The 22771-nt window shown below is 38.5% G+C and overlaps 1 protein-coding gene across 4 annotated transcripts in view; it reads right to left on the minus strand.

The window, feature by feature from the left end:
• Window positions 1-22771, minus strand: part of LOC121330947 (voltage-dependent R-type calcium channel subunit alpha-1E) — a 149528-nt gene that overhangs the window by 52838 nt on the left and 73919 nt on the right. For 2 of the 4 annotated variants that reach the window (XM_041277954.1, XM_041277953.1), the window contains exons 6-18: window positions 18662-18765; window positions 17518-17633; window positions 17013-17066; window positions 16646-16735; window positions 14850-15059; window positions 12154-12266; window positions 9314-9426; window positions 8131-8262; window positions 7086-7152; window positions 6576-6693; window positions 6204-6271; window positions 4223-4320; window positions 333-905 (exon numbers count right to left, since the gene is read on the minus strand). In XM_041277954.1, coding sequence (XP_041133888.1) covers window positions 333-905; window positions 4223-4320; window positions 6204-6271; window positions 6576-6693; window positions 7086-7152; window positions 8131-8262; window positions 9314-9426; window positions 12154-12266; window positions 14850-15059; window positions 16646-16735; window positions 17013-17066; window positions 17518-17633; window positions 18662-18765 — 1856 coding nt within the window. Of the gene's footprint in view, window positions 1-332; window positions 1041-4222; window positions 4321-6203; window positions 6272-6575; window positions 6694-7085; window positions 7153-8130; window positions 8263-9313; window positions 9427-12153; window positions 12267-14849; window positions 15060-16645; window positions 16736-17012; window positions 17067-17517; window positions 17634-18661; window positions 18766-22771 lie in introns of all 4 variants that reach the window. The other 2 variants (XM_041277952.1, XM_041277951.1) reach the window with 1 other exon arrangement.

Raw genomic sequence — 22771 nt, forward strand, 5'->3', positions numbered from 1 at the left:
GAAAAGGTATCACCAAAAAAACTTTATCCATACATCTTATGTATGTGGCCCACACATTACAGAAACTAAGAGAAATTCTCCATTTTACATATTGGTTCTGCGTCACACATAGGGTGTTGCAGTATACACAACAACACTGATGTTGTTTTTCTCTTCATTTAGTCTGAGCATCAGCACTGTTTTCATGATACAAAATACAAAAACAATAAAAAAATATCCTAGAGATACCTTCAGCGAAGGCATGGTACTGCATTTTCTGCCAACACTACTATATGTTCTGTAATCCCTTCAACACAGCCCGGTATGCCTTCACAATCCCTCGATCGTCTTACCTGCTCCCAGTGTCCTCTTCCGTCCTTCCCCCCAGGACCTTGGGCTCCCCTGCCTCTCCTCCACCTCCCCATCCTCTTCCCTCCTCTGTTCTTCTCTCTCTGCTGACAGAGCGGCTGCCTTCACTGTGAGAGGAGTCCTTGGTCTTTCCCTCTCCCCTCTCCTTCCGCTGGTGCCGCCCGCTCCTCCTCACCCTCCCCCCCTCTTCAGGGGCTAACCCCTCAGGCAGGGGGCCATGGGCCTTGCGGCTTGCTCGGTGTCCTCTCTCTCCATTTGCTCTGGGGCTCTGGTGGCCCTCCTTGCTGTGTGCTTGGCAGTGGTTGGTCACCCCCAGCGTCTCTTCAGGGCCTGGCAGTGGCATTGGCATTTGCAGGGGTAGTGGCTGTATGTCTGGGATCACAGGATCTCTACGAAGGCTCTCAGTCTTCCTGTGTCGATGACAGCTGGCTCCCCTCTCGGACTCCTCGGTCGGGCTGGAGTAGAGAGCCTCTCTGCTGGACATCTGCCTTCGCCTCCTCAGCTGGCTGGTTCTCTGCTCCCAAACTGACATGGTGAGCCTCCTTCTTCTCTCCCTTCTAGACAGAAAATAGTTAGGAGGGCCATTGAGAGACTCGGGATCAGGGAGTGCTTCTGAAGCTCTGGCAGCTTTGATATGAATGGTGTGCCGGTGTCTGCGAATTGTCTTTTTCCTAGTGAGCAAGGTTTTTCTCCTGATAAAAATAATAATTTCAATAACAACAGAGTCAGCGTTACAGGTTCCTGACAATCTGGGTTTTAAACAATTTTATTAATTTAGTTATTCATTTATTTAGGAGGGTAATTAACCCAATTAAAACACATTTAAAATGTCACCACGTTAGTTTTTGAAATGAATTTCCATCATTACAGCAGGCAAAAAGGAAGACAATTAATGCCTAGAACAACATGAGTGTACCTATAGTTTAAGGATCCATTGCACATATTTAATAATGCATCTATCAATATGCAATAATGGTTTATGATTAGATCCCTAAAGTACAGTGATTCCACAACATAATTCTGTCATTCAGAAAGCAATGTATATATGTGAATCAAAACACATTTTTGCATTGAACACTAAATAGACAAAACTTGTCAATGAATTTACTGAAATTTAGAATCGGAGACCCTCACATTCTTTTGCACTTTTTATGGTATCTTTTAAAGACGAACTCCATAAAAATGAAAATAATGAAGTCATTATGTGGATATAACTTCAAGAAAGTGCAAAACTATGAGAAGGTTGCCATCATTTGTTTTTTGACTGCAGAATCATGCACATGTTTGCAGAACATTCTAATTCAAAAACTAGTACGGTAACCGTCCCATTCTTTTTGCAGTTAGGTGAGTACTGTCACGCACTGCAGTAACTTCAAATGACTATTCTTTTTACTGTCCCCTTATCTTTTATGACATTTGAAATTCCTCTGAGAGGCATATTGCAAGAACTCCAATACTGTGTTTGATATTGTTTAGGTGCTTTGATCTGAGCTTCTCTTCAGTTGTTTTTGACTATTTCTGAATATATGTAACACATGCTACATCAGCCGTTGTCGGTCTAGCACAAAAAGACACCCCCATGTGAATAAAGTTTCCTTGTGTACTAGATGTAGTTGGCTCTTACTACACTTTGGGCAGTATAAGTATGTTACATTCGTCTACAACCCCTCAACACTACATACAAATCAGAATAAAACTTAATATTTGAATAAATGCAATAACAGCTCAGATAGCAAACATTATAAAAAGATAAGAAACAGTAAAAAAAAAGAGTAAATTAAAGCATTTCTGTCTATTTTAAAAGTGTTTAATTAGTTTAAGTGCCCTGAACATTTTTCACTTCACATTCTTGAGTTTTAAATCTATTCAGAAATCTGGCCTGTGTTTACAGTGCTCCCCCTTTATAAAACGGTAGACAAGACTCATAGATAAGAGATCATCAGCACAGCCCTTACAATCCACAGTATAAAGGACTGCCTTATAATGAGGGAGTACTGTGCTAAGGGCTTTAAACTGAAAAGCACTGCATTACTATTAACAGGCCATGACATTACCAGCACTAGCAGAAGAGCAGATGTGTACTGCACACAGCAACAAAGCATGCCCAGACTGTCTCCACTTCCCAATCCAATCAGGTTGGAGGGATTAGTGAAGTGCTGAGCCACTGAAACTGGTCTGCTGAGAAGTCTGGCACAGTATACCATCCAGCATGCTAAGACTAGTTAACGTATAGTTCTTCCACTGTGAACAGATCAGGGCCGGCAAAAAGAGGCTTGACTGGGGGTACAGACACACGTGCCATGGCATATCTATTCTGAGCCATGGGAAACACAATCATGCACTACTAAAAGTGAAGCGCATAATCACATGGTCAATGAGCAGCTATACAGCTGTGTGTTTGAGAATCAGCAGCACCTCACTCAGTAATGTTAAAGGAGACACATAGGTGTACACAATTCCACAATTCTCTCACCTACATAACATTCATAGTATTTCATTATCTCTGCTTTTTATTGAAATCCTTGAAATGTTGAAACATTTTAGCTCAGCAATATGTTCTCTACTATAACAAGCTACTAGTTAGTTCCCCTTTGTGTCATTATTTACCTTTTAACACTTTTCTTCACCATGTGATATGAGCTTCAACAACGCCTCATTGCGTTCTCCATGGTTCGTGATATACGTGGATCATACCCCAAGCGACTTCATCCTGGCTCTGCATCATTACAATTCCCCACCCACACAATCAACATGAACATACGAAAATGTATTTACCTGCTTCTGTGAAACGCAGCCTTGGTACACAAAACCACACAATGAAAGCCGTGCACTGAGACAGGTCACTGAATGATGATGTTTATCAACTTAAACAAAAAGGATAAGCTGCCAACAATACAACACATCAACATGTCTCTGTTAATAATACCAGTTTCATACGGACCACTTGGAGTGCTGCCGCACATTACAGAACTGGCTGCTCTTGAATCTCAACTCCATACTGCAGCACTGTATGAAGGTCTGGGAGAGAGAACTCCACTAACCACCACAGACCAGTGAACTAATAAAAGGATCTGTACACACAAACGTAGTACCAGCTACATGTTTTCAAATTCAATTATGTTTCTGAAAATATAGATTGCTTCCAAAACTGCACATTTGAGACCTGTACAGTGAATGGATGCACATAGTGGGGAACATTTACGGAATTATTTTGTTAGCTATAATCACTCAGTGAGTGAGATGCTGTATAATATGTTAGTCATTTTGAATAGTCTTAATCTAAGTTCTACACATCTTTTGGTACAAGTAATGTTTAACAAGTTAGAAGAGGTTTGTACTTGTTTTCTTTCTCGTGAGTCACTGCAACAGTTGAGTGAAAGAGTTAGGTCTGTTTAAATGATGTAAACTTCAGTAGAGCTGCAGTAGCCATGGCATTCAGATCTGGCTGAGTGTTTTATAAAAATACAGAAAGCAATCTGTGATGGGGTTATGAGTTTTAGGAAGACAGTACAAGTATCATGATCCATCGCTGTCTACATCATTAAAACAGACCCCTAAACATGTTCAGTATGCAGAACATATTGTTCACAAATATTGAATACGATAGCCTTACACTGTACATACACTTACCACAGTAAAAAACACTAAGCAAGACATCTATGTTTCACATGTAAATTGCTGACAATGGTTAAGCAGGAAAGTTACGCAGCAAAGCTAAGCGCTTAACACTTGGTTACATGTTTCAACTCTATTCTAACAGCTCACAACACCCCTCACACACTGACACAGGGGAATCTGCTGCTGGGCCCCTGTGTTGACAGCCTCTTCTGCATGGGAGGCATATGACTGTACTGAAACAGAGACAGACACTCACTCTGAAGCCATCATGTTTGTTGCTGACATGGGGCTGACTTCCTTTGCTTTCTGCAGAGCGTGCTTCTGGTTGAAGGCCTCTTCTTCCTCCTGCTCATCCTGGCAAAGAAAGCACCAGAGAGATTCACACCACTCCACAATGGGAAACACCCTGTTTGTTTGCTCCTTATTCATAAATAGGGGTAAAACTACTAATACAAGTCAAATAGTTGAGGTAAAAAGAGTCGAATAATTTAAAAACAATAGAAATAAATCATGTATTTTATGATTTCTGGTGCTCTGTGATTGTACTGTTTCGCAAGACTTTGCTGCTTGCGAGCTATATTTTTAAACTGCAATTTTTTAAAACTATTTATTCATTTTTAAAATGTCATTTATATGTTAATGCGTTGCAACTGCAACTGCATTTCTGTCAATCTGGAAGCTATCTTGGTTTTTGAAGTTGTCCGTCACTATTCTATTTGACTACTCGACTATTTGGTGCTACCCCAAATTGATAAAGTATGCTTCTCTTACAATACATGCATCTTACTATGTTTTCAAATGTAGATGCATCGAACCAACAAGGGTAGGGCTTGTTTAAGTCTTCAGCTTCAGCTTTAGATATAATAGTAAGATATCAGTTTTAAAAAATATATATATATACACACACACACACACACACACACACACACACACACACACACACACACACGTGAGTCTTTCATGAGTCTTCCTCTTTCAAATGCACAAACCCGCTGCATTGAAATAATCCATTCCCAACAACAACATAGGAGGCTTGTTGCTAGGGAGCTGGCATCACTGCCTTGTGGTTTTTGCTAGTGCATTGCTGTCACGCGTGAACACCTTATTGTCTAAAATAAAAAACGCTTCAGCAAGTATCATTTGCTTTGTGTTATTGTGCAATACGTGTGTATATGATAACAGTACAATATTAATGCTTTGTTTTTAATAGTTTTGTATATTGTTGTTTGTGATGTGCAGAACGAAATAAAATGAATAGTAATTCTGAGTGCCTATATGTATATTGCAGCTCAGGCATACAGAGTTAGACAGTAAAAATTGGGAGCCAACTCCAGGACCGCGATATATCTAATCCACAGTATATAACGAGGGGTGGGTGTGTAAATTACATACATTTCTCCAGACACAAAATTGATCTATTAATTCACGCTGAACTCTAATGTTTAAGAAATGTTAAAACAAGCTAAAATTGTGTTGAAAATCCACTTAGCCAGACAGTCAACTCAAATGAGCAATTACAGTAACTCCTAGCAACGCTTACCTAAATTAAACACTTGCTTTATGGCCCAGCATTTTTAATAATGAATGTCTGGGTTAAGTATAACAAACATGCATCTGGAATGATATTTATCACACTGTTCACTTTTTTTTTTTTACACCTGATTTTCTCACAATTTACAATGTCTGACTATGTTCCCTCACAGCAGCAGTTCCCCACACACCTCAGGAAAGCTGAAGGTTCAGTGGGCATCCTCTGATCCCAAGACCAAGCCAATTGCTCCTTTTGCATTCAGAAACTCAATGGCAAATGTCAGTCAGCAACTGACCTCTCGAGGACAAAGGCCAGCCCCGCAGGTATCCGCCTGAGCTCACCAGGCGCCTGGCTATTAGGGTTCGCTGTATCACGAGGAGGAGGAACAGCCCCTTTCACTTTTGCCTCCATAACCTGCAGGGGCACCACAGCCAAAGTGACACTTCCTCCGGAATGTTCAGCAAAGACCACTGACTTTTCCGAGCCAGGACGTGAACCTGCACTGCCCTGACTGTATGACTCACCCTGCACGCCCGACTGCCGTGCTTTTACCAGGTTAGCCACTTGTGGACTCCCCTGCACCCCGTGCCACTTTTGGGCTTGACGGGAAAGGGAAGAAGTTTGTGTGAGTAGGGTGTTTCTAAACCAGCTGAGGCCATCACAAAGACAGGGCTCCGGTTGAAAATGAATCAATGTCTTGCTTTACCTTAGTCAGCTCCTGAGCATTGGCTAGATTGTCCACCGCGATGGCCAAGAACACATTGAGCAGTGTGTCTGTTCACAACAGAGTCAAGGAAATGAGAAAGACAATCAGAGCTGATCTAGACATGTCTGTTGAATGATGTGTCTTGATTGTTCTCTACCCTTCAATCTCTGTCTACTTCTATATTTCCACCAACCTAAAAAAATATACACATAGCAACACATACATCAGATTTGTATAAAAACATAACAATATACATCACTCCATTGTACTGCAGCAAGTGAAGTAAAGCAATCCCACTGTGTTTATTCTTTCTAGATTACATGACCCAGTCTTGGTTCTCCACAGACACCCCTGTATCTACTGTCAGGATACAGTTGCCGAAGAGTGTCAGAACAATGAAATATATAGAGGACCACATGCCATACTTCACTCCTCCTTGAGAACGAATCCCATTGTACATCACCTCATTCCAGTCCTCTCCCGTCAGGATCTGAGAGAGAAGAAACAAAACATTAACAGGACTTGCTTTAAATTAATTTTCATTTGCTTCAATGATCCAGCTGATTGGCGCATTATCCCTGCAAAGCCTGGTGGAATTCTTAGTTCCCGTTGATAAGCAGCATTGCTCTTGTTGGTACAACAAAGGGTAGATAGCTTATTCACTGTTCACTGTTATTCACTAGGTCAGCATAATGTCTGTGTTGGACACAGCTAACCTGTTGGTGCACTAAGAACTGCCTTTTATACAAAATAATATACTAGTTAATGAACTAGTAACACAAAGGCAGTGCCACCTATAAGCTCCAGAGTTTCATCCCAGACTTGTGACACTACTTTTTAAAAGGGAAACAAAACAAAAACATGAAAAAAAAAACTGCTTACCTGGAACACGGTCATTATTGCTGCGGGGAATGTATCAAAGTTTGTCGGAGTGTCTTCAAAAATGAACCTGTAAACAAAGACGTATCTTACTGTTACAACTCACAACACCAGCTTGACATTTACACATTATACTTTTCTGATTTTATTTTTTAGGTAAGGGGTAAACAACTATACTGTTGAACTTTTAGTTAGAAGATTAATATATTTAACCAATTAAAAGATCAAATGATGGCGTCTCAGAAATGTTAAATTAACAGGTTTCATGGTGCTTCCAGTTGGCTCAACAGAAATCCGTTCCTCTGAAAGGTGAATGATTTATTATGGTATTATGGTGTGCTCCTTAAAAAATAAACACTGAAAAATTCACGCCTTTATTCACCTACTTTAGCGACCTCCACTTAAAGGTTCATTTAAATTTATGCTGGGAGGAGGGGCTATATAAAACAGCAGTAGCACTCTACAGAACTCTCTCTCAGAATTTGTTTTGAAGTAAGTACGTTTCTTAAAATTAAAAAAATAAATGTTTAAAAAGGAAGCTGGATTTAAAAATGCCAGTCAAAGTTGCTTCTGTAGAAAATATCTACTTCACAAGTTTAAAATAAACAATACCACATTCAAAGTACACTGATCAAAACTGTATGTGATGGTCATTTTGAATATGTGTTAGGGAGGGATAGCTCCTCCTTGTGAATATGTATGAACAGCTCCCCTCGTTGTGATTAGTCTGTTTATAGGGGGTCACCAGGAATGTGTAAGTTGTGAAGTGTTTTGAAGAAAGGGGGACATTTTTTCCAGAGTTTTACAGAGGCAACTTTTGCACAGATTAGAAGAGAAACAGATATAATATTATTATTATTATACAGATATAATATAGCAAATAAAAAAATTGAAATAAAGAGAATGTTATAAAAATACCACCCCGCAGTTCTTAATTAGTACACTGCAGAACGCACAAGCCAAACAAGACAAAAACAATTTGACTTAGTTTTTCATGATCTTACCTCAGACTTTGTAATTTCATTAATAATAATGATTCTTTTTTTACCTGCCCCCAAAGAGCTGCATCCCCAGCAGAGCGAAGACCAAGATGAAGAGGAAGAGCAGGAAGAGTAGGCTGATGATGGATTTCATGGAGCTCATGAGAGACACCACCAGGTTCCGAAGCGATGCCCAGTACCTATAACAATGCAGCAGGGGGAGTCACCCAGAGAACCTTTTCTATGAGATACATCCCTAAAACAGCAATCTAAAAGACAATTTCATCATACGTTCAACCTAAGATCAGAAACATTTACACGTCGATAATTCTTGGAACCTACTCATTATAATAAATGTAATCTTAGTCATTATTCTTTGTTTAGCTGATACAGTTGGGTTATTTATCTGCTGCTCAATCATATGCCATAGGGGCTCTGTAGCTAAATGCTGATTGACCAACCCAGGACCTTCTCCAAGGCACTTGATAAACAACAAACTTAGGTAACCTGGCAACAAACCTATTACAGTTTTACACACACAAAGTACCCAGTGTAATTGCCTTCCACAATGAAGTGACATCCAATTTAAAGAAGCCAGTAACTGGCAGTGATGTGTTGAAAGGACATTCTAATACAAACTGGCTGTTTTGTTCATTAGTCCATCCAATTTGTTTAATTGCTCAGCAGATAAAGTATCACCATAATCAAACAAAGGAAAAAATACAGCTCTTTATAACACGATTTCTACTCTGAAGCATAAAGTTTTACATACAGACTGCAAAGATACACTCCCAAGCCTCTCTGAAGCTCTCTATTCCACTCCACTGATTTAAGGTTACCTGGAAGTTCACTCCAGCTGTGTGGGCCTGAATACACAAAGACCTTCCTGACAAACTCCTTTACAATGACAGACAGCATGACTGTTGAAGCACATACTACAGTGTCTCCCAATCTACCAGTGACATGAAACCTTAATATGAATGTACTATTAAGCAAAGGTCACAGCAGTGTTGTTATTTAGAAACAGATGATTGTGGGATCTTTAAAACAGCACATAATAATGTGTAGTTCGTCATTAGAACAGAAATGCTTGTATGTCTAATTGACGAGATTTAAGTTTATGTAAGGTGTGTGTGTGACGATATTTAACACAATGATCGGACTATGTTTTTTGGGTAGTTTTGCACAGTAATGATTTCAAAGCCATCGCTGGTGAATCAGGAGTGGTCCTTCAGAGAGACCGGGACTTACTTTGTAATCTTAAAAATCCTCAACAGACGCAGAGCCCGCATGACGCTGATTCCAAAAGACATTCCCGGCCGGAAAAATCCCCAGATCACCTCGAATATACTGCCGACAATAACCTGGAAAACAGAAAACAAGTTACAGATGTTTTGCTACAGGGCTATAGAAAGGCGAACGTCTGTGCATGACGGAATATCGGTGCAATAGTGAACGGACCAGGCTTAAAACCGAGGCCCACATAAGCGATACGAGTGCTGATATAACCCTTACACAGTCCTATAAATCTATTATATACTACTTTATTGTTATACAATTTAAAACTCCAGATGTATTTGTTTTCTAATCATTACCAACTTTTATTTAGTTCATTGTCAAATTCAGGGAAAAGGTTGCTGAAGAGAATACTGTTAAGTAGCTGAGGTTCGTGACCAATTGGGATGTCACCGTTTTGAACGGACTTTGCAGTTGAATGGAATTCTGCTAGGTGCCTCATGTATGATTTTTTTTTTTTTTTTTTTTTTATGCAGGTGACGTTATCTGTGCTGATATTGAGAGTACAGCACGGAAAAAACTGAAAGCGGCACGGCTGCTGTCCTACATAGGGGTTCTCTGTGATGTGTTGTGGAATACAGAAGGCAAAACGAACGCTCGGATTGGCTGGACGATCCAGAGAAGTCTATAACTTTTACTATAGCATTCTGTTCTTTACCAGTGCCTGTTTATGGACTTGCTTGTGTAACCCCCTTGAATAGTCATTCAAGCCAGTAATAAGTTCTGAGAAGTGTCTTGATTGGCAGCTCTTACTGTTTAACCCACAGAATAGCTCACAGCACCTAAGGAGACAGGTTCTTGAGTAGCTCCGTTTGATTCTGCATGCAGATGAATCTAAATGGCTGCACTAGATTGTGAACTGAATGCATTCTAAACTGATGCTATTTTAAGAAAAAGAAATAACTGTCAAAACGCAACAAACTACAACCTGGATATTCTTAGTATGGTGTTTTCCCTTTGTGAAGCTCTGGTTGTTTTGTTTTTTTCTTTGCTGTGAAGAGTCCTCTAGATCTTTGTGGAATGATGGTGAACCAGAGATTTTTCTGTGATGTACAGCTGACTATAGCACGTACTGGAGACTCATCGTACAGTGAACTTCTTTTAAAGTGCACTCTGTCAAGGAAGGGCTGGGAAATAATTATTGGGATCCCATAACTTCTCAAAACCGGAAAAAATACAAGTCTGAAAAAAGCGAGCTGTTTATTCATTTAACAGATCTGAAATATCAAGAAAAAAAGTTGCAACCGGGTTTATTCTTTTCTTTAAACTTTGTTTTGTAATAAGACAGTTTTTTCAAGTATATCTTACAGTTTTCTGTCAAATTAAAACTCTCCTGTGATTGACTGTTACTTGTTCCTGATGTCCATATTCTTTCCAGCTTTTGCAGCGAAGCTTGATTGATGTAGCAGATGCTAAAATGTAAAGAGCATGGCCTAAATTTTAAATACTATTGAATTGGTGTAAATAAGGCTACATTTGTATGATTTCTGATTCCCCTCTGTAGTGCTGCAATGACAAAACTGTGGCTTTGTATCCAAGATGTGATTTTCTCGCTGTTTATCATTATGAGATTTTTATCAAAGATGGTGCTCACATTAAAAATGGATACAAAGTAGGACAAAATAAATTAAAATTTGCAAAATCTCCCAAGTGGGCATACATGAGATTCAATTCACATGGGAATAATATTAATGTGGCAACAAACAAGTTGTAAATATTCCATATGTGGCCATCACTTGTAGGCAAAATTCCAATCCTATACTTCAAGTCAACTTAAAAAGTATGTTCTGTTTTGCGCAGTGTTGTCCTTGAACTACCTTTACATAAAACATAGTTTGCCAAATTGTTTTATTCAGAAGGAGATCCTCAACCTAAGCCATTAGTTTTGGATTTTGAAAGCAATTTTGGGTATCACTTCACAAGGCTTGCCAATTTGTAGGGATGACATGGCAATCTTTAATGATACTTGGAACAGAGACCAGCACAGACCCTGAACAGCACTCATAGAGGATTGACTTTATTATTAATAACACTTTTAGCTAATAATACTTATCATTAAGTAGATATTACTCAAAGTACTATCCAAGCCGTCTAAAATATTTTCATAGTGCTTACTGACAAGGAGAATTGCCTATCTCTGCATTTACCAGACTCAGGTAATGTTGAAGCTGGACCAGTATAGAGACAGATCATTCTTGCAAGACTAACTAGACATCTGTGTTCTTGGGAACAAAGCAAAGTATCATCAGGGCCATGAAGTACATACAGTAGAAAACAAATGGATCATTTTCATAAACAAACTTGACAGAGGGAATCAAGGAGTGTAAAAAGTAATATTAGTGTTTGTTGTCTATAACAAAAGTAGCCTAAAAAAGTTAGCTTTCATTGGAAAATTACTATTATGAAACTTGATTAATAGAATCACAGAATACAGCTGTTTACCAAATGTGAAAACACTATCTCAAAATGCCTCTATACTGCAGCAACCTAAAAAGTCACATGCCTCAATATGGCAGCCATATTCAGTTAGATGTCAAGGTTTCGTTCATATTTACCACGCAGTGGAAATATGTGTAAATATGTGTAAATGGTTTCTGAGTTTTTTGAGAATGTAACACATTTCAAGATATATGTAAAAAAGATATATGCAAAAATATAAACACAACACATTGCCAAGGGTACGCATCCCCAGAAGGATGGTAGCTTTTCAATCATGAATGTAAGATCACTGTTGTATTTTGGGAGGTGAATTCAGTCAGCTGCCTGTCTGTGTGTGCTCTGGTGGACTGACTTACTCCGCAATCAAAGCGGTTGAAAGAGGAGTGGAAGTAGAGCCGTGGTCCCAGGCCGTACATCTTTAAGAACATCTCAGTGAGAAACAGCCCCAGGAAGAGGAACTCTGCATAGTCTAGGAGCACAGCGAGAAAGAGAAAAAGTTAGTGCAAGATCTAGAGTGCCTGTAGTGCACAACAAACCAACAGGAACTTAATCTGCCTTTCTGTGTCTCTGTCTCTTTGTGATTCACCACTGCAGTTAATAGTGCTGAATGATTATATACATGTTCTCAGTCTAGCAGACTAAAGTTAGCGACTGCTACTATTCTTCTATCCTAGATTACGGTGAATATATCTACCAGTTTCCAAGCAGTCTTTACACCAATTGGATGTGATATAATTCATGCTGCTGATTTGTTCTAGATTGTTCCTCTTTGACACACCATTGTCATATGTATATATAACTAGGCTGGCTCTCATTAACGTATTGTAGGCTTTTTCATTGGTGCTGTTTTGTTTTTAAGGTTCTTAAAGGTTTGGTACCTCCTTATCTGAATGTTCTGGTGGAGAGGATAACCACTGGCTATAGTTTACACTCTCAGGATTCCGTTAGTTTGGCAGTCCCAAGGGTTCACAAACGTTTGGGAGAATTCAGTGATCAGCTCCCAAAAACACTGAACTCTTTTACTTACAGTATGAAGATGGAATCTGACAATCTCTCCATTTCTGGCTGTAGAGATCATATTTGGGAATTGCTTAGAGCCTCTTGCCATTGTTTTTTCTTTATTCCACATTAAAGCAAAGATGTGTCTTATTTATGTTGTTCTTTTTTTGTAGGCTGCTGACTAAGATTGAAGCACACATGTATTTATTGTGTTGCTTGTATCTGTAATTGTTTTATTGTCTAACAGGACCCCCTTGTAAATGACGCCTCAGTCTCAATGGGTACATCTGTATAAATAAATAATAAATAAATGCATGATACAAGCTAACACCTAAACATTTTATCAACGTACATATAAGCATAATATAAAAAAACAATACTAATTGTTTATCAGCTGATTATATACTCTCTCTTTACAGGTTATCTATAATTGGATCTCTCATCAATTGGTATGTGACTAAATTGACTACAGTTATGTTTTTAGGCAGGTGGAATCAGGGCTGGCATAGCCCCAGTTTTTGTAAATGATTTAGGGGCAGATGTTCTAAAGTGTTGCGTCTGTCGCAATCGTTGCAAACCATATGCAAACCTGCTGGAAGTGTAGCATTAAATGTACAAAACAAATGCAATGCTGTTAACATCATTTTAATGAATGCTTTGCAGCTGCAGTTCTTATTTGCGTTTTAGCCTTAAATGAATATGCAATTCTAGGCATTCCTGCAGGATGGATACAGTGCAAATGGGGATTAAAAATATTGTAATGAGATGTACTAAAGCTGCGGGCAATTGAAACAAGTACAATTACATCAATTTGTTAATAACTTTTGGAAGCACGTTTTAAACTGTTGCAATTGTTGCTGGCATTTCCCAGTCCGCTTTTTCTCGTGTGTTGCCAGTTGTTCTCAATGTATTTTTGAGAAGAACACCCAAGTACCTAATTTTCACTAAAGTCATGGTGTACTTACAAGGTTTGAAAACAAATTTCTATGACATTTCTGGTTTTCCCAGCATGTTGGAAGCAATGCCACTAACCCCTCCAGCTCATTCTGAACATCTGTATAGCAGCATGACCTATTGTGTGCTAATTGTCTAGGCTACTAGACCAAGTTAAAAATAATGATAATTAAAACAAAATAAAAAACCCTAAATCACTTAGTTTCAATTCAAAATAATCTTTTATTCGCATTGTACGTCAATGTGTACAATGCAGCAGCTTTGCTGCAGCTTTATGAAAAGCTTTTTGGGGGTGACGGTTGGGGCCCCACTATAGAATCTGATAGGATTAAACTGACTTCCATTATATATATATATATATATATATATATATATATATATATATATATATATATATATATATATATATAAACAGTATTAAAATAGCTAAAATGAAGACAGAACAGAATGCATTGTACAGTTGACTTTTACATTTAACAAAAACAATGTTATTTTGATTCTTGCACCCTTGCATGTATAGACGTTATCCTTTGGACACCCTCTGCTGCAGCAAACCACAACTCAACTACTGCTATTTTATTTGAAAAAATGTCGCACAACTCTCACTAGAGATCTTGCTAAGATGACATAAATAATATTTAAATTAGTATATTGTGGTTCTCTTCATTAACATATTTTTTGTTAGTACATACAACAAAATGTGCACTTTGCGACTGGCCCATCTTAGTACCTCTACTTCTAAGTGTTTAATTAGAGGTTTAAGCATCTAAATCTAGTTTATATTAATCTAGTCTATATGGAAAATGTCTAAACGCTTAAACCCCTTAGTCACGTATGAAAACAGGCCCTGTGTGTCTGTATATCCATCTATTCTTCTTCTTCAATTTTTTTTTTCTGAACATAGTACTGAGGAAAGCTGAGCTTTGTGAAAATGACCCAGTTTGATTTTGGTCTAACTACAACAGAGCATTACAAAGTCTTAGCAGACCTTCCTTAGACTTGTGCTCCACATGTTTGACTTTTGTGCTTGTCTTGTGAATTGTAGAACAGCCTCAGACCCCCCCCCCCTCCCCCCCACGTAGTTATCCAGCAGACTTACAGAGGAATGTGGAGAGCCACTGTGGCTGCTTGTGGTGCACAATAGCTACACACAGCGTGTTCAAGGCCACCAGGCTCAGCACAATCCAGTAGAAGGTGTGTGATTTCACCATGTGGCGCACAGAGATCCTCAGCAGGCGCTCCTTCCGACGGAAATACGAGGTGCCGTCCCGTTTAGTGCTCTTAATGCTGGCTCTGGCTAGGGGGATACCTGGAGAGCACAGAGAAGGCTGTGTGATTGCAGGTGTGGGCAACTTAATTGGCGCTGGGATTCTTTGCAATCTTTGAAAGGGTACCAGGTAAAGCTAATTCCTTTACAGTGCCTCTTCATTGCTGTTTTCCTCTGGAAGTGTTAGCAATTACATATAGAAGATCATTGATCAGATTCTGTTGATTATAAAAAGTTGTTGTTTTGTTAAAATGGTGGTGTAGTGTAAAATACATAGGACGATATGTACATAATATAACATGGATGGAATTTGAGAAATGTGTAAGTGTTATTGGTCAGTTTCTTTCATGTGATTTATAATTCAAATTGAAACTTGAACATGTTTAGTTATGACTATAATACATTAAAAGAAGCTGCTGCTTCTGCATATAATCACTGCACATGTTGTAGTTCAAAATAGCTGCAATATACTGGGATGCAGCAGCAACTTTCTTATAAGTTTTACCTTATATTTGCTTTAGAGTTTTCTGAAGATGAATAAATTAGTGATTAAAGTTATAACAGTGTAAACATACTTTTTTTTTTTTAAAAAGTGTTCTCTTTGGTTAAGGGGAACAGTAATGTAATGCTGAGGATGTTTGTCAGCGATCAGCTTCAGAAAACATTAATGGCAGTAAGCATAGCCCTTATACATGTCTGAAACACATTTTGGAAATCACCTTTCTTCAAATATCATTAATTATATACTGATTTTGATTTTATAGCGTAAAACAGTAATGAACAGAGCTGGGGAGTAAAGCAATATTTTGAGCTGCAGACCGACCAAGCTGAAAACAAAAATAATTCTGTAAAACGTAAACGTAAACGAGTTACAATTTGGTTTTGTTACTTATAACTGTAATGGAAAGTAACTTCTGCAACACACTTGAAATGAAAATGCTACTGTTTCTGAAATCTACACTGTATCACTGTATCAAAGTGTTATCTCTTAGATTATATTAACAATCGCTGTTATGTGGTTGTCAAATTTATAAGCTAAGATTTTAATTGAAAAATGTAAAGCTGACCAGGGCCACACATCATTCTGTTTAACTTGTTTAGTTTACAACATTTAAAAAGAAATACAACATAAAGTAGCATTGGCAGTCAGAATGATTCATCTCCAACTACGTTTTGTTATGCGTTTTTTCAGGTTCAAGGCTGTACACTTTTGTACGTTTTTTGTTCACACAGTGTAATATTCTTTAACTGTCCATTAAGTAGACTTCCATTTCGAATTTCACACAAATGGAGAACGTTGTACTGCACAGAGTATTTTGTGAACCATATTCTGTGAAGGTGTTTTCTCAATTTGTGGGTGATGAGCCGTGATGGAGCAAAGAGTTCAGGAAAGGTGCTGCTTAACCCCCTGTGGTGAGAAAGTGGCTTTAAAAACATTTTGATGAACTTCATGTGGGGTGGGGCTTGTTTCAAGGGTTTTGCAAAAGGAACTATTTAACTATAAATAATTCATCCACAAATCATTGATGTAAGGGGGCAAGCAATTCCTTTTGTCCACAGGAATTACTTAACTGTACGTCATAATGACATGAATCAGTTTTTCTTATCTAGTGCTAGTCTCCACTTACCCACAGATGAGATGTCAGCATACTGGTCCTCGCTGGGTTCCCGAGGAATCGTCTCCATGCGACTCTTTTTGATGGTAGCTCTCCTCAGCACTGAAACCAGCAGCATTGAGTATTGATATCACTGCTGCAGTTTTCATGTCACTATTTAATCCATACACAGTGATTCACTATCACTTTATCTGAATTGTTAACAATGAGGCTTTCGTGTTATCACATTTTGTTTGTATTTTCTTAAATTAACATAAGTAACCTTTTTTATAAACTATATTAATAAATGTTTATAAACATTAATAAAACATTAAACACAATGTTCATTTGTTAGTATAAGATTCAAAGTTAAGAATATTATTCCGAAACAATTTCTTACCTTCCAGTGCCGATGTGGCTGAATTTTTATTTTCTTCTGCTAGCATTACTTCTTCTGTTAGAAACAAAGAAAGAAGCCAGAAAGATTCAATATAAATAGAACGTTCTGGTTGATTAGATAGACGACACTCTGTATGGATGAACTGCTGGGACTCGAGGGGTTTGCAGTCTCAGGCTGAACTGTTCTGGGACTCGAGGGGTTGTGCAGTCTCAGGCTGAACTGCTCTGTCTAGGTAGAAAAACCCACAGGGATTCTCAGAGCAGCTACTTTACCAGCCGACAAATCTGAAGCGTAAATCTGAGACCTATGCTTAATTTCCATTGCCTGGCGCTACAGTCTTCGGCTCATTACAAATAAAAGGAATCTGGTTAAGAAGAAGAGAATAGCCAAACAAACAGCCAGGTTTTATTGTTGTGTTTATCATGAATAATAAAAAAAACTATCTGATTTCAGACTTTTGTCTTGTGTGCCGAAGCAGGATGAACATTGTTAATGTTGTCTGTACCTGCTCGGTCGATCCAGGCTCGGTACCCATTCAGCTCGCGCTCAATTTGTTGCTGTCTCCTCAGCTTCATGAACGCCCTCCGGTTCTCCACTCTCTCCCTCTCTTTGGCAAACTCCCTGAAAGGAAAACATAAGGCTATTGGGATCTCTGCAATACCACTGCAATTTCTCAAGGCACGGTTACACTAAACAAACAAAACACCACTAAGATTACATTAAATGGGCTTGGTCCAGGTAAACCACATTGAGATCACATTGAAGAGACTGGATCCAGGTAAACCAAACCGACATTACATTGAAGAGACTGGGTCTAGGTAAACCAAACTGACATTACATTGAAGAGACTGGATCCAGGTAAACCACACTGAGATCAGATTGAAGAGGCTCAATCCAGGTAAACCACACTGAGATAACATTGAAGAGACTGGATCCCAGTAAACCACACTGAGCTCACATTGCAGAGACTGGATCCAGGTAAACCACACCGAGATCTGATTGAAGAGACTGGATCCCAGTAAACCACACTGAGATCACATTGAAGAGGCTCGATCCAAGTAAACCACATTGAGATTACATTGAAGAGACTGGATACCAGTAAACCACACTGAGATCACATTGCAGAGACTGAATCCCAGTAAACCACGCTGAGATCACATTGCAGAGACTGGATCCCAGTAAACCACACTGAGATCACATTGCAGAGACTGGATCCCAGTAAACCACACTGAGATCACATTGCAGAGACTGGATCCCAGTAAACCACACTGAGATCACATTGCAGAGACTGGATCCCAGTAAACCACACTGAGATCACATTGCAGAGACTGAATCCAGGTAAACCACACTGAGATCACATTGCAGAGACTGGATCCTAGTAAACCACACTGAGATCACATTGCAGAGACTGAATCCAGGTAAACCACACTGAGATCACATTGCAGAGACTGGATCCCAGGTAAACCACACTGAGATCACATTGCAGAGGCTGAATCCAGGTAAACCACACTGAGATCACATTGAAGAGGCTCAATCCAGGTAAACCACACTGAGATCACATTGAAGAGACCAGATCCAGATAAACCCTAATTTAATTATATTGAAGAGGGTGAATCAGGGTAAACCCCATTGAGAACGACTCCACTCACCCAGACAGGACCCCCAGCACAAGGTTTAGTACGAAAAAGGATCCGATGATGATCAGAGGGATGAAATACAGCCAGTTCCAGGTTGGGCCTAAGGCATCATTGGTCTGCAGAAAAACAAACAGAAAGAAAATTCCAGATTACAAATAAGTCAGCTGGCAATAACAGATGACCAATACAGTTACTGTGGCCCATACATTCTAGCGTTTTATCAGATTTTCTATCAGGTTTTGGGTTATTTAATGAAAATGAAAGTTATCGATTGTGGTACTGTACAGAAGATGACAGACAGTTGACACTGCTATGATAACATTAGAGTGCACTTTATTAGGTGCATTATGGTATTGTGTCTTGCGACTGGAGTTGTGCCTACTAATAATGTTGTACTTGTTAACTGGCTCTGATGAGACATTCTGCACTGGCCAGGCTTCATTCACAAAGTATAGAAATGGTTTCAAAATGTGATACTTGTCACAAATCCAGAATTCAGCAGCAAAAGGAACCACTAATATCACATGAGGTGCCAGAAAGGACTTGCAGAACATGTCTGCGATCTGCTTGTCATGGATGGAAAAAAACTAACTACTCGTGGTGGACTGCAATTCCAATTTTGTAAAAGTCAAGTGAAACAGTGATTCGGCACCTGAAGTCTGTATTTGCCAGACATTTCATACCTGATATCGTTATCTTGGATAATGGATCACAGTATAACTGAAAGAATTTCAGAGACTTTGCAACATCCTGGGAATTCTAACATGCTACATCAAGCCATAGGTATTCAAAATCTAATGATCTAGCAGAGCAAGCATCCAAAACACATACTTGTCACTGCTGGCATACAGGAATACAACCAAATACAAACCTTCCTTACCCAGCACAATTGCTTATGGGCAGATGGTTAACATGTAGACTGCCAACAACAGTAGCTCTACTTAAGCCAAGCAACTCTCAAGAAGTCAATGGTAAACTAGTAGCTTGCAAACAAGTGCAAAAAAACATTTTATGATCAAGTCTCAAGACTGTTGCCTTCCCTGAAAGTGGGTGACCAAGTCAAGATTTGATACAGTTTTTCAATGTTAAAAAAAGGTGTACAGTAGGTGGCTTGCTACCCTAAAACTAAACTTATTTGGTTTAAAAAAAAGAGGTTTGCAATAAGGAACTGCTAGACTTTAAGATTTTATTTTCAGCTATAAAAACCTGAGTTGAAAAAAAAAAAGGGAAGATGTTAAGATAACATTTGGGGGTGTAGCTGGGCCCCTTCCTTTGTATGGTTCGCCGGAATTGAGAGCGACTGGGGGGTATGCCTACAAGCTAGAGGCCAGGGAAGGCTGGTAGGGTTGGGCTTACACAAATGCAGCCCTGCAGCTAGAACCCTGAAGACTCTGCTGGGGTTGAAGCACATGTAGGGGTGGGAATGAATCCCATGAGCACCTCCCCTGACTGCTTGGGAACCTTCTGCCTGCAGAACAAACAGAGTGTGAATTTGAGCTTAAAGACTCATCAAACTGGGACAGCACGAGAAGAACTCCAGTGGCTCCTTATTCCTCCTGGAAAACATCTGTTTGCAGGGAAGACTGCACAAGTCAACAAGCATTGGGACTGATGTTTAGTAGTTTGTAGGAAAATTATAGTTTGCTACTACAACTACTACTAAAAATAATAATAATAATAATAATAATAATAATAATAATAATAATAATAATAATAATAATGGATTGGTTGGCGCTGTGATTAGGTAAAACATAACAAGGGTTGCTGGAGATAAATGAAGGTAAATTGCGTCTGATTTTGTTAAACATCAATATATAAAGAAATAAATAATTGAGGCAATGGTTAGTGCTCTAGTGATGCTTCCAGTTGCTAAATAAATGACCCCTCAGATTGTGGGCGGCCTGTAATTATGAGATCACAGGTCTTTGATGTTCATTACCATTCCCTCTCTCTCGTTCTCCAGCAGGGTTTCAAACTGGAACATCGTTTAAAGGTGAGCCTGTGCAAGTGCTCTTATATTGTTTAATGCAATCTGACGCCTACAGTTTCAATTGCGTATTAAACTTTGTCATTAGTTCCTTCAACTACACATTACATTACAGACATGGATGTGGTTATATAATTGCCTGCATATGAATACAAAGCAGGATCCTTTCACGAGTGTTGAACAGAAATAAATCACTTCAGTGATGTGTTTTCAAGAACTCATAAACAGGGTTGGGTTTAACGTCTGATAACTGCCCATATTAATTAGTCATTTAGCAAATGCTATGATGTACAGAGACTTGGGGGTGAACTATGCATCACAACTGCTCCAGAGTCACTTACAATAGAACTTCTGTTTTGCATCTCATCCGACGGACTCATCACAATCTCACCATTTGTAACTAATTTACTTTAATTGAAAAGTTGAACTATTTTTTTTTAATGCAGCATGCTTGTTTGGCTACGCTAAGGTATCAGAAAAGAGGTTTATGTAAAATGTGTCAACATTTAAGTATTTATTGAAGTGGAAGTACACTGACATTTGAAATGTCATCAATATGGTATAATAGGAGTAGAACGACTGCTAATTTCAGGAAGAGATTTTTCCTGTAAGGTTCCTAAATTCTGGAATGCTCTGCCTTCTTCTGTCAGGGAAGCTGGGACTCCTACTGTTTTTTAAGTCAAGATTAAAAAAGTATTTTACAAAATAGCTTTTCTACCTTAGTTTCCCTATTTCAAAATCAAAACTGCATTTTCTCTTTTGCCCTTTTTTATTTATTTATTTTATTTAAAAACAAATCTGTTACTCAATCTATTTCTATAAATTAGCTTTTTATCTTCAGTTTTTCAAATGTTACCATTAAAAGCGCATGTATCAAGTTCTGTATTGGACTGTTTTTAATGTGATGGTTTATTGTTAATTTGTGGATGTGTAAAGCGCTTTGGGATTGCTGTGATGAAAGGCGCTATAGAAATGGGAATTGCTGTTGGTGTTGTTATTGTTGTAGGGTGTGATAAATGCAGTCTTTTTATTATTTATTAGTTGTGAATAAAAAAAGCATGCAAACAAGCAAGTAGGCAAGAAAGAAAAAAAAAAACACACATTGTGTCTCAGTGGGATCTGCTAGTACAATGTCAACACATTAAAAAAAATTCTGAGCTCAATGCAACTGGTTATTGAATTAGCTCTGCGAATGGAGGCAGGCATCAGATATCAGATCAATAGAGAACAAACTAGCGGGTAAATCTCATTAGACAATTCTCACGGGGCATTTCCTAACAGTCATTCTGCCACACATCAATAGCCACACATCCCACACAACACATCTATTTATACATTTATTTCTAAATAAAATGTACAAACGCATTATATAGTCGAGACATAGAGATCCTCCAGACTGTTGCTGATCCTAGCCACTGAACAAATCTGTACTATAATTCTAAAACCTTACAAAGCCATTGTGAACACCTTTTAAAGCAATGCTATGACATTCAAAATAATAGCATTTCCTTCCTTTATTACCATAAAATAACACCCACAAGCATGGCACTTAGAAGTTTGTTATAAACTCATGTAAAAATAAAAACAGACAGGGTTAAGTGCTACCTCTTTTTTGTTATAAACAGTCAATGTGAGAATAAATTATTACTCTCAACTACTACACATGTACCAGCTTGAAGGTGAGAAATAATTACATTCTCACTTTCTTTTTCTAGTTTCAATATTAATAAAAAAAACTACAGAAAAAAAATTGGAAAGCCAATAGCATAAATGACATGTGGGTAAGAAAATAATCATTTTATTGAACCTTTTCTATTCTGCGCTATCAAACATTACACGACAAGTGGAATCTGTGCTGCTCATTTTCATTGGAATTCTAAACCTGTGTACTGTGCAGTAACACAACGTACAGTTTGCATAGACAAATATCACAGTCAGTCCCATTGACAGCATAGCAACAGCAGTCTGATGTCAAACAGAATCATTCATTTGGTCGGACTCAGAGCAGATTATCAATTCTTATTTTTTTAGGACCTTAAAAAAGACTGAAGCACTGGTCATATAGTCACTACAACTACAATACCCATCACTAGTAAAGAGACTTTGACTCCATCTACAATGCTAATGCTGTTTAG

This window comes from Polyodon spathula, chromosome 18, assembly GCF_017654505.1.
Source record: "Polyodon spathula isolate WHYD16114869_AA chromosome 18, ASM1765450v1, whole genome shotgun sequence".
Classification (NCBI taxonomy): domain Eukaryota; kingdom Metazoa; phylum Chordata; class Actinopteri; order Acipenseriformes; family Polyodontidae; genus Polyodon; species Polyodon spathula.